General features: G+C 49.1%; 1 protein-coding gene and 1 long non-coding RNA gene across 3 annotated transcripts in view; both read right to left on the bottom strand.

The window, feature by feature from the left end:
• Nucleotides 1-1,087: 1,087 nt before the first annotated feature.
• LOC138241809 (uncharacterized) lies at nucleotides 1,088-2,514 on the bottom strand. Its single transcript, XR_011191074.1, has 2 exons — nucleotides 2,355-2,514; nucleotides 1,088-1,678 (listed from the first exon to the last, which is right to left on the bottom strand). It is a non-coding gene; the product is annotated as an uncharacterized lncRNA (long non-coding RNA).
• A 6,066-nt stretch (nucleotides 2,515-8,580) lies between these two features.
• Nucleotides 8,581-17,395, bottom strand: part of slit3 (slit homolog 3 (Drosophila)) — a 181,455-nt gene continuing 172,640 nt past the window's right edge. For both annotated transcript variants that reach the window (XM_015349877.2, XM_006631940.3), the window contains 5 exons: nucleotides 16,908-17,038; nucleotides 12,304-12,458; nucleotides 10,416-10,698; nucleotides 10,113-10,318; nucleotides 8,581-9,594 (listed from right to left, as the gene is read on the bottom strand). In XM_015349877.2, coding sequence (XP_015205363.2) covers nucleotides 9,353-9,594; nucleotides 10,113-10,318; nucleotides 10,416-10,698; nucleotides 12,304-12,458; nucleotides 16,908-17,038 — 1,017 coding nt within the window. In that variant the 3' untranslated portion in view covers nucleotides 8,581-9,352. The remainder of the gene's footprint in view (nucleotides 9,595-10,112; nucleotides 10,319-10,415; nucleotides 10,699-12,303; nucleotides 12,459-16,907; nucleotides 17,039-17,395) is intronic.

Here is a 17,395-nt window from a genome sequence, read left to right as displayed (position 1 = left end):
ACTTTATCAGACAAAGGGTGGCAGGAGTTTGGAAAAAGTGACCAGGTTGTAGAAGCAGATACCCTGACTTCTTTCAGGTCTCAGATCAATTGCCCCATCTACAAGTGGCCAAGCTACTGTACACTAGTCTTCATGGACTCCTTTCATTTAAACTCATTCTTGTTCTTCTGTGCCTCTTCCGGCCACATAGGTTAGTGCTTTTTGGCAGAGAAACATCAGCAGTCCTACCCAGCAAAGCCAACCACACGTTGTCATTTCAGGAGCTCAGCTAAAGGCATTGCCGGGACCTGACCCTCTAGCGTCTGCTGGACTACAGAGCATCTGAGCCACCAGGGAGCTCCATCACAGAGGGCCCTGTAGCTGCCACTCATATTGGACTGAGGCTGAGGCTGGCAGTGCGCATGGTGGGGCATCTCCACTCATCAGTCAGCCCCCACTTCCCCACTACGAGCTGGGGGGGGGGGGGTTCGGTGACCTCTGAAGACCAAAACAACATTTCCGCTTGCTGTTTGTATTTCATATGTTTGTCTGCCGAGTGGACACATTAAGAAATATAGCTGTTCACACTCAAAGCCAAGGGGGTTAGCTTCAATTTAAGAGCCGAACCAGGCTCCTGCTATGTTCTGCTTTAGAGATATAACAAAATGTTTAAGGGGTGGAAATTCTAGGCGGACATTGGCTAAATGGGTCTCTGCCACTAAGGTTTTAAATTGCTGCTGCAAAAATGAATTGAGGACTCTTTTACTTGAGTCAGGAAAAAGGTAACGGAAAGCATTCTGCCACAGGTAAATCTGCCCGCTGCTGTGAACAAGGACTTGACAGAGCTGCCTGCCACAGCACCGTCCCCTTCAACTGGACGCAGTCTGCCTCTCCCCACCTCCACCTTTCAGTGAAGGTGCTGAAAGGGAACCCAGATTGTAGAGCAAAAGGAGAGGCGAGGGGCAGGGAGACTCGGCTGAGCAGCTGGCTGAAAGCGTGCAGGGAGTGAAGAAGGCAGCGAGTGTACCCAGTGCGTCGTGTGAATGGAGCCTGGCTTGAAGGAAAGAGCCAATTGCATCGCGCCCTCATTCCATCCCCTTTCATCGTCTCTGACCACCCGCTAAATACTACATGGAGCATCTGCGATGTTAAAACCTCTACAGAATTGTTCTTTTTTTTCCTGACACACTAAATGATACTGACACACATGGTGACATCCCTGGCAGAGCACGATGTCCAGCTGTTCCAGCCGACCCAGTGGAAGCACGCAGTACATCCAGATACCGGGGAATTATTCCTGTTAATCCCTCGCGACTTCCTCCCCGTTCGTTAAATCCTCCCCCCCCATCTTATCCGATAAGGAAGTGCTGTTCCGGTGATTTTCATCGGACCCAACTTGCTGCTGCGGTGACCTTCAGCTCCGCGCGACGCCTCAGAGGCGGCTAGAGAAGACGACAACACTGTGGTCAGTTCCCAGCCTTCCAGGGGCTGCCAAAACACTCATTCCCATCTCGGACAAATCCATTTCTTTCTGATGGAGGGTAAACTTGTTTCCTCTAATCCAACTGCCGAATTTCCAGCCCGATCAATGGCCTCTCCTTTCTTCTCTCCTAACGGGGAGCATCCAGCTGGATTTGAAGCTGAAGCCAGCGCAATGTTACGCAACGCTGTGTACCCTGACGAATTGGACTCGGCTGCCCTGATTCAGGGAAGGGAAAAGGAAGTTAATTATTCTCTCCCTAAATATGCTGAAGTTATATAACCACCCTGTAGAGGAAGTGTTGCCAGACTGCCTTCAGCACACAGACAAGCCCTATTTCCATGAATATTACCGTCATTTAGATGTTATTTTGTATCACTCATCACACCCATAGCAGTGAATCAGATTGTTGTGGGCTCAGTAAATACTCCAGTGCACAATCCAAAACAGCAGGAGCTAAACTCCCTAATAGTAATCCACTGCAGCTCGTGCACTCCAGAGCTTACACACGGAGGGATGGTCTTCCAGGCCTTTCTAGCTAGGTTATCGATAGGATAATGAAACGTTCCAGCCCAGCTGGATAATTTCTGAAACTCATCCATTTTAAAATCATAAAGGATGCTATAGGCCTATGACAATAACCGTCTATTGCATAGCCATTGGAATCTGATCTTAGTGTGGAAAGCCATAATGTGCTTTGCGTTTATTGACTAGAGCCCCGAGCAAACTGTTCTGCCACACCATTGGGACCGGCAGGGGTCCGGACGATCCCAGTCCAGGCGGGACTCAGACCCCACGGGATCCGCCTGATGAATTGGCTTGACCCACTAGGCAGAGGGACCAGACCCGGACACCACAACATCCGGGGCGGGCGTTTCAGAAAACTGATACTCACTCTTAGCCAAAGGTAAGTGGGGTTAGAAGTGCCAATCGCCGGTTTTCCCATGTCTGTAGCCCCTGCTGTTGTCATGAGTGACCCACTGAGCAAATGGGAAGATGAACCCGGGGGAGAGGGGAGTCCAAAAACAGAGACAAGGTAGGAGCTCCAAAGAACAACCAACACCAGGTGAAGAACAGAGGCTTCTGGAGGGCTGAAGTATTGTGCGAGGGAGAAGGGCCGCTGATTGCTGGAGTGTCTTGGTTGGCTGATTGGCAGGAGGGGTGTTGTTTAGCAGGAGTGCTCGGGGCTGGAGTGTGATTAGCACGGGTGCGTATCCGTGTGAGAATGTGGTGCAGGCGTGACAGCTGTATTACAATGAGCAGCCTTCAGGGAAATACAACAGCTAGGCACAACGTGCCCAATCAGCTCCTGTATAGACCCGGTCTCACACCACACAGGGCCTGACGCAGACGCTCGTGCAGGGAGGCTGGTATTTTTAACACTGCCGCGAAGGTGTTTGGGGAATAGTCAGCAGTTCCGCAATTTTGCAGGTGTCCTTTGCAGCAGAACAGGCTGTTGCTTCCGGAGAATAATGCATCGAAAACACGCTTCCTTTTCCAGGTGTCTAAACCCGAAGTGAAACAAAAGGTGCATCCCACCGTCTACCTGTGTCTAGAGTTTATCTTTCTACAGGCGCTTCATCACAATCCAAATCGGTATCAGAACTTTGCTGCAAACAAAAAAAAGAATGAGTCGGTTATCCAGGGGAAGGAAAACAAGTTCAATGAACGAGTGTTCTAGCACAGTTTGCATTTTACACCAATATAGATGGAATGTGTTGTAGAATCATATGCCCCGTTCCAGGAATAATAATAATAATAATAATTCGCTGTAATGTGTGCGTCTGGTCTCTTTCCTTAACGCCCACGTTTACATGGGAAAACGATTTAGATACAGAAAACCAAGCACAAGGCGTTATGACTATGGAGACCGGAACAAGTGCGGACGCGTTTGTCGCGAACAATGCTGCTCGTCTGGTGAGTCACAGAAGCGCAACACTGCCATCTTGTGGAAGTGTAAAGAGTCAGTCGAATACAAAAACCGGACTGGGGCGCCGGTGTCGTGTCCGATTCAGTCTCCCCTGGAAATCGGTAACCCACTCCACACAACCGTCCAGGATCCTTAATCCTGTGTGCGTGTTTGTGCCTTTGCTTGTTACAATCTGGACAAAAAGGTAGCCCATGGGTTTTGTGTGTGTTCGTATCGGTTTATCCGCGTACTGTATGTAATGCGCTTGGCTAAGGATCAGACCAATGCATAAAACTTTACCAGGAGAATGAAAGTTTAAGTTGCCTGTACATAAGACAGGGGAGCACGAAAGCACACAAAGGCTGTGTGCAACTTCTGTCCTTATTGGCTAGATAGACAACATTTTATACTTGAAGGATGAGCGTGGGCGCATTTCGGGAGGGAGATAACGGATTTCCAGGGGTTACTGAATTATATACGACACCGGAACCAAAAAAAAAGCATTTCCAGTAAGGCATGCCATGTGTTTCAATCTGGTATGAGAATGACGCACAATTGCCGCTGTGTGGGTTGATGTTTGAATCCGTAATAAATGTTACGTTGCATAAAGCTACTTATTTGTAACAATCCTGTAAAACATGCAACAGGCAACAGGCGCACACCCCTAAAATCCTTAGAGATTGTTGCCGTGTGCAAATGCTTTTATTTATTTTTTGTTGAGGGAGGGATCGCCTTTATTTTCTTAAAACATTCAGGAGTTTTTTTTTAGGAGGAAGGAGACGGGGAAACATTGAATCTCGATGCACTTGCGTGGGTTTCTAGTCCAACAAGTGACGCCTCTGTCACCCAGAACCTAGAGCTGCCCCCTAAACCCGGCAGCCTCAGCGCGAGTTCGGTGTTGGTTTTATCTCTTCAGGACGTGTCACAGCAACACTCCCTCCAGTCTGTGGAATGACGATGACCCCTGCTACTGCTCCACATTCATGCAGTTTTGTTTGACCCTACTCGCGCACTTTTAAAGCTGTTCGGCGGTGTCGATGTGAATGTTTTGGTATTGCAGTGTTGGCTCAGTCGCGTTGGTATGCGGTGATGGTGTGATGAATCCCAGTGTATACCGCATGATGGTTTGAAATGGTTACCGATGTCTCAGTGTTTGACGCTTGGGCTGTCTAGCGTGTGGAGCTAATCGGATTGTTAACAAGGAAATGGGATTTCATATGTTTTTTTTTTTAGACTGCAGCAGTGCTGTCTCAGCTATAAAATACACGACGCTGCTATAATCATAAAACTGGTAACTCAAAATCAACACCAACTCCTCCTCTACATCACAAGGTATGGGTGCTTTAGAGAATGCCACCTTTTATGGATATTTCCTCAGAAATATGGACACATGCCATGTCTTCAGTGTAGAATTACACATCTTATTCCCAGTTGCTTCTCAATAAGGGTACAGTGTCAGGCATATCCTATGAAGTTTTATATACTCTCTTCCTTCTGGAAAAACTCCACATAATACCCCTGATACAAGCAGATTCCAACCCTGGCTTTCCATGTCTGGAAATTGTAAGAAAACAAAGTGTAGGGCTTGCACAACTCCAGGGTAGACAGATTGTAGACCTGCATGTCCACCTGGTAACCATGAGACAGGACAGGAATTTAAACCTGCCTTTAAACCGAAAGGAATTCATGTATAAAATAAGCATCACATGTTTGGAGGGGTGGACACTATAGGCAGTAAACTTGTAATACTGATCAGCTGTCTGGTACTCCTGAAGATCGATCGAACTGGGCAAACAGCTGATGGGAGTTAACTGAGATTGCTTTGGAATATCATTGCACTTTGACAATGTTGTGTTGTTAACACAATCTAGAAAGCCCTTGCACAAGAGTACAGTTTTCAATAGGTCAGTAGGTTTCATGTTTTATTTAGAACGAAGTGCAATTCCTCTTAAGGCCAATTCCAAACCCTGGTCTGATTACAAATGTCTGGGGAACATGCAGCAGTTACTCTGCAGTGACACTGCTGGTCCCATGTTGGAGGTCTGTGTGCAGTCTCTCCATATTGCAGACCCAACACTCTCCACGTGTGGACCTTATGAAGTACAGCCAGTGCAGTACAAGAAGGCTACAACTGTTTGTCTCAGCTGGTTCTTTATTTGGCGGACAGAAGAAGTTTTCATATATCACTCTAAACTGAGGCTTTCTATTTCTGTCATCAGGGGTCGGTTATCTATACCCCTTTACTCAGACATGTCAGACATGCAGCTTACCTTCCCCATGGGGATGAACCATAGAGGGACACGAGGAAGTCTACCATGCATGTCATTGGGAGGTCTGAGGAAGCCAGAGGTTCTGGAGACTGGGGAGAACATGCAAACTCCACACAGAGAGGGGCCGAAGGCTGGAATCGAACCCAGGATGCCGGAGAAGTGAGGCAACGGTGTTGCCAATATCTCTTCCATACAGCCCAGGTTCTTTCAACAGACCTAGAGAAGGACTGCAGCTTTAGACAGTCCTCAGGCACCCTGCTGTTTATTTCTTCCTTGTGTAAAAATGTGAAAAAACAATTGAGAGACATAAGTATCAACTTGCAAATCTGTCCTCACCATTTAATAAAACACATTGATATACACGTGTAATAAAGTCCTCTTTCAAAACTATACAATGCTAAAATTAGGACATTTAGATTTAAGGCTCAAGTAAGACATTTTCCAATGAGGTATATTTATATTCCCAGCTCTTAAAAAACACACACGCACACACACACACACCTGGGCCAGAGTCAAAACTGCACCTCATCTTTCAGCAATTTGGCTTGTTTTAAGAGAAGTGTAAATAATCCTGGGAACGGCAGGGAAAACCGGACAGGGCTGGATGACAGGAAATGAAACTCACCAGAAAATATGGAACCAATTTTGGGGTGAAAAGAGCAGCCTTTCTGAAGGTAAAATGTTATTTTTTCAAGCCTGATTTAAAAAAAAAACATTTGGAGGGTAGACAATCAGCCTGATTCTAGATGCCATCCAAAAAGTTTTTAAAAAAGGATACATCTTTAATGAAACCACAAAACTTCAAAAATAAGTTCCACATTAACATGGCTATAATATTATATTGTCAACCACAATTTCTAAACATTTAACATATTGCCACGATAATTTCATATGCATGTGGCTTATTATAAAACTAGTCACATGTCAGAGGGCTTTTGCTAATATGCGAGACCTCTAATGAAAGCAGGCTGCTGGTGTTGGTGGACCAGATGGGGGGGGCTCTTGCCTCTGGACCAGGATTTCCACCTGTGAGTCCAGTATGGTGACTGGGCACTCTGTGCTGTAGGAGGGCATTTGAACAAGATGTTAAACCTAAGTCCTGACCGGGTAGTCATTTAAGATCTGGTGATGGGTGTGAGAATAGGGCTGCGAGGCCTGATGTCCTGGCTAAATTCCAACCTGGACTTTTACATTCTGGCCTCCCTGAATTACCCCCATAATTCGATTCCTGAAGCTATTTCTCACCTCTCCTCCTGGCCGGTGCTGATGTTGGTGCAAAAAGGCTGTTGATTGTCACTTCAGTGCAGGAGGAGGCGGATCCCGTCTTATATGTTTGGGATGGAAAGTGCTGTACAATGGTACATTAACCACCATTAATGATATGCAGGATAGAAATTGTAATGAAGCTGCACACATTTGAACTGCTGGCAGGAGATGCATTGTCTGTAGCGTCTTTAGAAGAATTTCAGGCTCAGACTGCAAGACCAGATAATCGCACTGCTCTCCTGGTTTTCCGAATGCAGGTAGGCAGGAGGCCGAGGCCGAGACACACACCTTGAACCCGCACCGTGAGGTGAGAGGCTGTTTACCTGGGGACAATCTGTGGTTCTGCTGTCCTGCCGTCTCCTCAAACCAGGAAATCACCTCTACAAATCACAGCTACTTCGGTTTTCAATCAAAAGAAGTTGGGAGGGTGAACTGACAAAAACTACTCTTGGGAGGCATAATGTTAGACTAGTACGGGAAACCTCATTTAGAAATGTGTGAATTAGCAAGCTCTAACATAGCAGACTGAGGTGCCCTGAGCTAAAGGAAGGGTCCTGTTTGTGCACAGAATGTCCATGCTTGTGCACAGACAGATAATCATGTTATCTGCTACTGGACTGTCCACCTAAGACCCTGGATTGGGCACTGATGTGTTTTGTCTATTTCATGCTTGGTGCCTTTTTGGAACAGGAACCGCAAAGTTTCTGTGTCAAAGACGCTCATTTCGGTCTCCTGGAGAACTCTGTAATCACTAAACAGCTAGGACAAGATTCCGTTACGGAGAGAAACAAATACTACAGACTCAGTTGCAAACGTTCGCACTTAAGCAAAAAGAAACAAGAAAGGATCAGGTGATAGAAGAGTCTCTCTGGCCGATACTAGGTCTTTTTAAATACGATCTGATTTAATAAGTATGACCTCCATAAAAATAGACCTTAATTAGGAGACCACATTCTCAACACACAGATTCATCTCTGCCTTTCTGACCAATACTTCAGGAAAACACGCTCCGGCAGTGACTACAGAACTTCTGAAGGACAGAAGCTGTACAGGAAAATGAACCCGACTTTAAAATTGGCAGAGACTGTTAATGAATACATTGGACCTGAAAAGCACTTGTTCTAGAGACACAGAACAGAACCGACGCTCTGGTTCCACAGGGGATAAGGGTGTGTGTGGGAGCTGTACTGGAGATTCCTGGTGCTGCTTGCTGGGACAGGCTTGCTCCCCTAGGCCCTGAATCAGGAGATGGATGGGTGGTTGGATGGTATTTGCACCAGTATCTAGAAAAGTACGGGTTTCAGGGAAAAATCCCAGATGTTTTTATTTATTAAATTTATAAAAATTCCTCCCAGGCAGAGCATTAAGAATCTGTTTGGAAAAAAATGGATCGTTTGGTGACCCTATACCTTAAGGGTATGTGATACACTGCGTGAGTAGTACAAGGACAGAGTTTCTCTCCATCTTCCTAACTCCTAACTGGATTATCATGCTTTATTGAGAGCGGGGACTGCAGGATATGAGTGAAATAGTACAGTAAGCAAGTATTCTGAAGGTGTGTCAACTGCTGTGTGCTCAAGTATTGTGGGTGGAACGGGAATCAGATGTGAGGCCAGTCAGTCAAATGAACCAGGCAGACGAGGAATGAACATCACCTCGGGAAACGACTCTGAAAATACTTCATAAAAGTCATTTATGGCAAGACAGAACAATGCGCTCGCCCCCGATTCTGTTCGGTAGCCCAGGACCTCTTTTCTCCACACGGTTCGGAGAACCCTCGTGAAACCGGAGAGGTGCCCCGGGGGCAGTGGAGAAAACAACAAGACACGGATTACTTCGGGACCTGCTCATCGGTGGCGTCTACACCAACAGGCAAGGGCTCGGGCGGAATGTCTCCACACAAAGCCGCTGAACGCTCGAGTTGCAGTCCCAGGTTCTTCACGGAAGCGCAGAAGTCCGGAGAAGTCACTCAACAGGTGAAGTCCATTGTTGCCGGGCAAACTGGTTAGGAAAGTGTCCCAGTCCTTTTCCGTCCTTGCTTCCTGCTGAGTGTGGTTCCTCTCCAGAGGTGCGGAGGAATCCGCTGCCCCAACACGTGCGCGGCGCGGCGTGGCCAAAAAACCCCGACCCCCAGCGCCGCGCGCTTCGCTCAAGACAGTCCCCCACGCGCCGCCGTCAGCACTCACAAAGACATGCAATACATTTTAGCAAAATAATTCGGAGGTTAGGTTATACATTTTATATATAGATTTATACATTTATATATATATAAATTTATATAATTTTTTAAAAAATGTTAATCTTCTCTTGCGGTACAAAATAACTCCTCGTATGGCACACGCAGCTGCAGAGTCTCTTACAAAAACAAGGAAGTCCCTCATTAAAAATAAGTTCTATTTTATTTTACAATAGATTCCTGTCCGCTCCAGCGGGTCTCTGGGGGTCCCGTTACAAGGGGCACCTCGCGCAGCCGCACTCCGCGGGCGTCTCCAGCTCCTCCGTGAACGAGGGCCCGTCGGGGCAGCGGAAGACCACCCTCCGCCGCCGCGTCTTGACCGGCGCGCAGCACAGCCCGCCCCTGCAGGCGCTGGGGCACTCCACGCGCGGGACCTTGGAGGTGGACGTGCACGTCTTGAGCCCCTGCTGCCTCCTCAGCACCTCGCGGACCACCTCGCCCTGGCACGCCGCCTCTGGGGGGTCGGGAGAGAGCGCAGGCGGGTGAGACGGGGGGAACCCGGCCTTCCCGAGAGAATTCCCCGAGCCCCAGCCAGACCCGCGCCGGGGGCCTGCAGCCAGGGCCCGCAGTGTGTACTGTTAGCGCTCAGTGTGTACTGTTAGCACATGGTGTGTACTGTTAGCGCTCAGTGTGTACTGTTAGTACTCAGTGTGTACTGTTAGCACATGGTGTGTACTGTTAGCGCTCAGTGTGTACTGTTAGCACATGGTGTGTACTGTTAGCGCTCAGTGTGTACTGTTAGCGCTCAGTGTGTACTGTTAGTGCTCAGTGTGTACTGTTAGCACATGGTGTGTACTGTTAGCGCTCAGTGTGTACTGTTAGCGCTCAGTGTGTACTGTTAGTGCTCAGTGTGTACTGTTAGTGCTCAGTGTGTACTGTTAGCCCCCCCCGCACACTTCTACTGAAGAGGAAATGGCCGGGCAGCCGACGTGAGGCGAGGGTGTCTCCACCCGCGCGCTGGCCGGCACTCACCAGTGTCGCAGGCCGGGCCGGTGTACCCGGGCTGGCAGTGACAGGTGGGCTCCCCGCTCTCGGTCAGGCGGCACTCTCCCTGCCCGCAGGGGCGCCCCCTGCAGGCCGCTGGCTCCTCCCGGAGGTCGCAGTACTGGCCGGAGTAGCCCTCGGCGCACTGGCAGGTGTACGCCGGCCCCCGGGGCACGCACAGGCCGTGGGCACACCTGGAGAGGAAGAGGGGCAGGATGAGGCGGTCAGATCCGCGGGCACGGTCGGGCTGTGATTCCGGCTCCTGGCTCCCGCTCCCGCTCCGGCTCCTACCTGTTCCCCTGGCAGGAGTCGGCCGGCGCCCTCTGGTCGCAGAGCGGCCCGCTGCGGCCGGGCGGGCACTCGCAGGCCACCCCCGTGTCCCCCCTCTGGCGGCAGGGCCCCTGGGCGCACACGCTGCAGGAGTGGCAGCCGGGCAGCACCCCGTCCGCGGCCCGCGGCGCGGCCCCCAGGTCCTGCAGCTCGCCGTCGATGCGGACGTTGTGGACGCAGCCGTTCAGCCCCTGGAAGCCGCGGTCCTGGCGCAGGCCGGGGCCTCCGAGAGGGGGCGGGACGCCTGCGGGAGGGAGGAGAGGAGCTGAGGCGCGCAGGAAACGGCCGTCCGGGACAGACAGGGGAGGACCCTGGTTCGAACCAGTAATCCGAGTCTCCCCGCGCTCCAATCCCTGGAGAAAACGAACATCCTGCTGTCAGCAGCATTTGCTTGTACTTGCTATTAAATCCTCAAAGCAGAGATACCTGCAAAATGGCTCAGCTACATACTGTCACGCCCTGTACACCTAGAGGGCGCTCTACTTCTGTCCTGTTCTTAGTTCCCTGTGATTATTCACGTCTTCCGGTGTGTCTTTGTCACGGATGTCAGAAGGGGCGAACTGTGGCATGGCTGGAGAGTGGACAAAGACCCTGTGCGTAGCAGTGGGATGGGGGTTAGCCCGGGCTCAGCTGCTCAGGAGTCGTATAGAAACCTGAGCCCTCAGGCCACGGCCGTGGGGCGACCTGGTGCTAGGCGGGTCTCAGGACATCCGGACGTCAATGCTGAGCGAAGGGGAACGAGTGACCCGGAAATATATAGCCCCAGGGAGAGAGACACGGGAAGGACAAGCAAAGCAGAGGAAACTAGGGACAGGACAGAGTGAGAGCGCCCTCTAGCTGTAGAGGACATGACAGTCTTGTTGTGGAGCCTATTAAATTCCTGTGTCTGCTCTGCTCCTGGCTCAGCATTGAGGGTACGGATGTCGTGAGACCAGCCTAGCACCAGGTCGCCCCACGTCTGTGGCCTGAGGGCATAGCTTTCTATACCGACATCGTCTGACCCCCTGAGCCCGGGCTATCCTCCATGTTGCCCCTCTCTACTGCTCCCCTGGTCATTCCACGGCTTGCCCTCCTGACATCCGTGACACATACTGTACAGATTTGTATTAAATGCAGTTGTTAAAAGACAACCCCCAACATGTTTAAGAGCTGAAAACCGATCCTAGTATTCATTTCAATTCATAATTTGAATTGTGTAGCGGAGCTCAGCTCAGCGTGTGGGTCTCCAGGACCAGGGCTGTGAACAATGATCTAAAGGACAAACGTGTTTTCAGCCTGGTGTTATAAACAGTCTGTAAGAGGAAGACCTACGAGCTGGGCAGTGGGAACACTGTGTTGGCCAGCCTGCGTGGGAAAGGGCTCAGAGTAGCAGCACTGTCTGACATCAAGTAGCTTTTTCTTCTCAGATAGATTTCCTGCTCTCTTAGCAGCTAAAGTACGAACACATGCCCTGGTTGCACGGCCCTCCCACCATAACAGAAACCAAATCTCTGCATTATCTAGAGAGAACCCATCTTTCATTCCGTCTGCCTCTTTCAGGCTAGTGTGCCATTCTCATGTCCCCAGGTCTCTTCTGTTAATGGACGTTTCCACAGACGTGAGGACAGATGAATGAACGGAGGGATCTACAGACAGACGGATGAAGGGGTATATTCTGAAAGTGCCCATATTTATTTAAGGAAAGCCACACGATGCTCTGTTAAGTCCTTCAGGGGGCTAATTTAATTTACCACATGCTGTGTTGGAGCCTGTTTTGCTCTTTCAGAGATGTCTTTAAACTGGTCACTGTAGATATTTGTGTTTCTCCTCTCAGAACCCCGAGGCGCCCCAGCCAGGCATCGGCTCTTACCCCCGATGTACAGCAGGGTGTTGTGGTCCAGCGACGGCTGCCTCAGCAGCTTGCCCAGGCTCTTGGGGGCGCCCTTGTCCACCACCAGGCTGAGGGAGTGATTCTGGATCAGCAGCTCCACCGCGTGGAAGAGCCCGTCGTTCACGGACTCCACGCTGCTCCGAGACACAGAGTGAGAGGGTTGTGACCCCCGCACTGCCCCTGCAGGCCAGGCGAGAGCCGCCGTCTTGTCGTGCACACCGCACACCCGACATGGGCCTGCCGCCTGCTCGCCCGAGCCCCGGATCACACGGGCTGCCACGTGCTGTGGTCCCATACCGAGCGCCGCGCCACGCTGTCTATTTAAACAGGTCGGGCCGGGGGTGAACTTACAGAGCTCAGAATTGTTCAGACAGATTTCATACACACACTCAAAGCTAACCAGCGCAAAAAGACCGTTCTGGCACACAGAGGTGAACATCCCCGGAAATCCTGCACTCCGGGACTGGGGTCAAGCCTCTTAGAAAACAAGGCTGCCCTGATTAAAAGAGTTAAAACTGCAAATGGCACTTGAAGACCTCACTCTGTAGTTCCTCAGAACTAACTACTAGAATGCCTTTTCACTCCCGTGATAACAATCTTTTCAACTTCCTATTTGTTTTTTCTGGATGCAAGATGATCCCAAGCAGCATTTCAAGGTTCAGTGTCCCCTCTGTACAGACCCACTGTACAGAATGAAATACACGGCAATTTTGTTTTTGTGATCAAATCTAAAAAAAAAAAAGTGTGAAACTTTGGGTGGAATAAATGGTTTTAGCTTCACTAATATTCAGAAAAGCTTAAAAGTAAAAGACTTCTTTTTCCCCTAAGGGACCGAATGTCTTTCATGTGAAAGGAGTTTTATAAAACCCCCTTTCTTGGCGGGTATCAGAGTGGGCTCAAGTTGGCACCCGTTAGACACAGAGCGCCACTACCACTTAACACCCTCAGCATGAGACTTTATTTTTAGAAAAAACAAAGTGAAAACAAAATGATTCAGCTGAAATAAAAGCATTGCACGGCTCTTTGTGGCTCCACTGTTTTGCCCTGTTAGTACAGGCAAAACTTAAAAAGGTCTGGCACTATTGGATTTCACACGTTCATTTCAAACCACATGGCTAGTGAAAAGCGTATCTGTTCTGCCTTTTACTCCAAACTGTTCTTGGCAGGAGATTTTACTCTGTAAACAAGTACTGTACTGACAGAGAATGGTCATTTCTACAGGAGAAGGTATAGACCTCCAAAGGATATTACAGTTTTGATGAAAAGGCTGGCTTGCTTGTGAAATTTATATTTTAATGTAGCTGGAAAAGGGAATCTAATAGATTCCAAGCCATTTTATTGTATGCAACTGCAACAAGAACCCCAAACTCCCCACCTGGTCCCTGTACAAAACAGTGGAATTTTTTTGGAACAACAGAAGTATCTCCATTGGGCATGGTTATGCATATTAGACCAAAAAAAGCCTTGGAAAGGGATGTTGATGTCTGCTGCACTGTGCTCTGAAACATGACACCTGAAGAAGGCTCCATAGCCGAAACGTTCTGTTTCCTTTCATCCCTTTTCCTCAGGGAATAAACCTTTACTCGTTCCTTATCTACTAAGCACGACATGTTCAGATCGGATCGTGGGGGGTATGGTCATGCAACACCAGCTGTGCTCTTGGTCTCCGGTTCATTAATTGGGCATGTGGAGGCACAAGGCCATCGCTCTCTGCTGACCTGACCCTGGAGCCATCCCACAGCCCGTTTAGTCCAACAGTCCTCCCCTGCCCTGACCACTCTCAGTCCCCACGCAGAGCCCCACTGACTGGAGCAGAAAAGAACTGTGCCCTACAGTAGTTACAAAACAAGCGTTTGTGATCTTGTTCAGCCTTCCCATGTTGCTTCTGGGGTTGTGTCCAGTCTATTTGGAGCCTGGTGCGGTGTCACAACCGGCCCTCCAGGTTGGCTTATATTGAATCAGTCAGCTGTTGGACATGCTGACTGCAGCTCCGTCTGGCCCTGCCCGGCCACATCGCATTACAATCCTGTTTCCAGACATCTCTTCTCCAGGCCCACGCAGACACCACCCCGTTCAATCCCTGTTCACCCACTCCCCCACTTCGATAAAGGAATAACTCTGCTTTATTGCGTTCTAATGACATTTTCTTTGAGCGCTTGGCGTTTGGACAGCTGCCTTTCATTACAGGTGGGCTGGTTCAATTTGTTGGCTCCTCGATACTGCCAACACCAGGGGAAAAAACGCAAGGCAAAAAGCTATAAAACATATTGCTTTGGAATATTTCAGTAAAAAAAAAACAGAACTGCAATAAAGTGCTAACACTTGGCCTGTGATAAGAAACATTTAAAGGTGAAGGGAAGTCAGCTCAACCAAAAAGGTAGGCTGTAATGATTTAGTGTAAACACTGGAGGGCAGCAGGGAGCTGAGTAAATATTTTTGCACTCTGAAAACTTGCTCCTGCCAATATTGGGCTTTCAACAAGCTGACATTTTTGAGAGGGCAGGACAATGTGGAGGGAGGGGCAAAGATCTTTGATGTGTGGTTAAGGCTTCTTATTAGTTTTAAGTGGTCAAATGTGGCTTTTAATAAAAATCAAACGGAACACCCTACAGAACTTTCAGCAGACTGGTGTCATCTCGCTTTGGGAAAGTGAGAAATGGGTCTCCTCTTGATGTCAGTTTCCTGTAAACTCAAAATAAGTGCTCTGTTTCCGAATTCAACCGCATTAAGAATGAACATGTGCGCCAACTTAAGTACAATTACCCTAATCTTTAAAAGTCATCTATAGCTGGGCTGTAGACATAGTTGGCTCTCTAATCATTTGAGTACCATTTAGCCTCACTGAGTTTTGCTTTTCTAGATCTTCAGAGCTCTGTCATATTGAAACAAGCTGCCAAGACACGGAGATAATACTAGCTGTGCTGAAACATTTAACATAAAATAGAACAAACACGAACACATTCTCGGGTGATGGCTGGGACTCGGTTTCCATGCAGGGTCTTGAGGTACAGTAGAAGACTGACATTTGTACAACAGGTGTGGAAGTCCTACAGGAAAAGGAGACATTTCCATGGTTTACTGCAGGGGGAGAGGTAATGTAAAAGACTGCCCAGCTTTGTGTATCCTAGTTCCTCTTTACAGGAGTCAATAAGTACAGGTGTTTTATCTAAAGGACAGCTTAGTTTGATTTAGTTCTCTGAGAGCCTCCTCTTTGTTCTCACTGTGAGAGCATTCCTTTAACCTGGGCTGTGACTGACACAGGAATGATCGGCACTGCAGATAACTAGAACACCATTTTCCCACCTTGCTTACTGCATCTCTACCTCCTTCCTCCCTATCTCAAGTGTCTGCCACAGAAGGCCAAAAAACCTTGCTGAACTCTTGGCTCCCAGAAACGCAGAATAAACCAGGGCGAGAGACTCGGCCGTCTCTTTAATCGTTTCTTTGTTTTTCCCTCGCTGCTCGTGGCTGAACTCTCAGACCGTATCGCCACTTGCGGCTTCTGTGATGTGGGGAACTGCAGCACGATGACTTCATCTGCCTGCTCATCGCTCTTGCATAAAAAAAAGAACAAGACAAAAAAACCTGTCCAAAGTCCCAGGCTGTTGTGTACACAAGAGATATGATGTGTGGATTTTAATTGAGCTGCCTATACAACAGGGAATCTGCAACAACGCAGGTATGTTGCCATTAACAGGCTGACTTGATTTTTGTCAGATCTCTCTTGACACTACTGTATGGCTGTTGGTACCAACATACAGTATAAATCGATGTTACAAGTAATATGGCAATGGCTGAGAACCAGATGGCTGTGAACACCTACAGAAACCAAGCAGCAGCAGTGCTACATCATGTAGCTCTCATCTATGTGACCACTAGAATCCGCCAACTCTTTCCCTCACAGGGAGCATTAAACTGGGCTCCTGGCTGGATAAACACAGTGCCACTCATATACAACAGCCTCACCACGCTGAGTCTCCACAAGAGAAAACAACCTGTCAAAATGAACGCTGGCTTTCGCAGGGTCCATCTGATCAACTGAATCCACAGCATGACTGAGAACGGACAGAGCCTAACACAGGAAAAATTAACACTGGACTGAGCTTCTCCTGCAGCTAATCACCCTTCATTCTGAGTCCAATCAGCCAGCTCATTGCCTTCGGTGTCGTTCTGTTCCTAACTTGTGCTCTACCTTCTGCAGGAAGACCATTACTGGTAGACCATAGAGGCTGAAAAGAACAGAAAGCTGTATGGTCCACTAATCTCTCTCCGCTAGGACAATACCCGTGGCACACATTTCCTTCAGGACCGTTTTCCCCGACGTCAGAAGTTAAGCGAGAGAGTGGCACTTGAGGCGCTGAATTTCCAGCATCCATCATGACCCTCTCGGGGCAAGACGGGCAGAAGGAGGGGCGGAGGCAGTCTGGAAGAGCCCTGTGAGCTGGCTGCTGGGACTGCTCTCAACATGCAGCTGCAGCTGATGTTTTCTCATCTCCCGCTCGACGGGCAACCTGCTTCTTTCACCTGTCTGCTCCCTCCGGGGTGAACGCAGTGTGTGCAGTGACGGGGGCGGGCTAACGTACCTGTACACTGTGGTGGGGGGGTAGTTGGCAATATCATAGACAAGCCGGATGTGCCCCTGGTACAACTCCAGGGCCAGGGGGTCATTGTCTTCCTTGTACAGCAAAGTCCCATAGTCCTTGTCTGTGGCCACCTGGGAAAAAATGCAGCAGGTGAGGCAATACTGATGCAGCAACGAATCCCCTGGAAAATGGAATGGGTTCAGTTAGTTAAACCATGAGCTCAAGTGCCAGAGGAAGAGCTCAGGGTGAATGAAAGCCAGAAGACCCTAATATAAGCCAGATCGCCAGCAGAACGAGCAGTACACACCAGCACACATCTGGGTCAGTGATTCCTGCCACATGCGGGAATCCCAGACCTGGTGGACAACTGTCTGGAGGCTCAAAGTCACAAGCCTCCTCAATAACGTTCCCTCACTGCAGTCTGCTGGAGAGGGACTGGGAAGCAATGTGCAGTGGTCCTCATTAGAAATGTTTAGCATTCACCGCCC

Source organism: Lepisosteus oculatus, chromosome 11 (assembly GCF_040954835.1).
Source record: "Lepisosteus oculatus isolate fLepOcu1 chromosome 11, fLepOcu1.hap2, whole genome shotgun sequence".
Lineage (NCBI taxonomy): Eukaryota > Metazoa > Chordata > Actinopteri > Semionotiformes > Lepisosteidae > Lepisosteus > Lepisosteus oculatus.
This window is presented reverse-complemented; position numbering and strand designations above follow the sequence as displayed.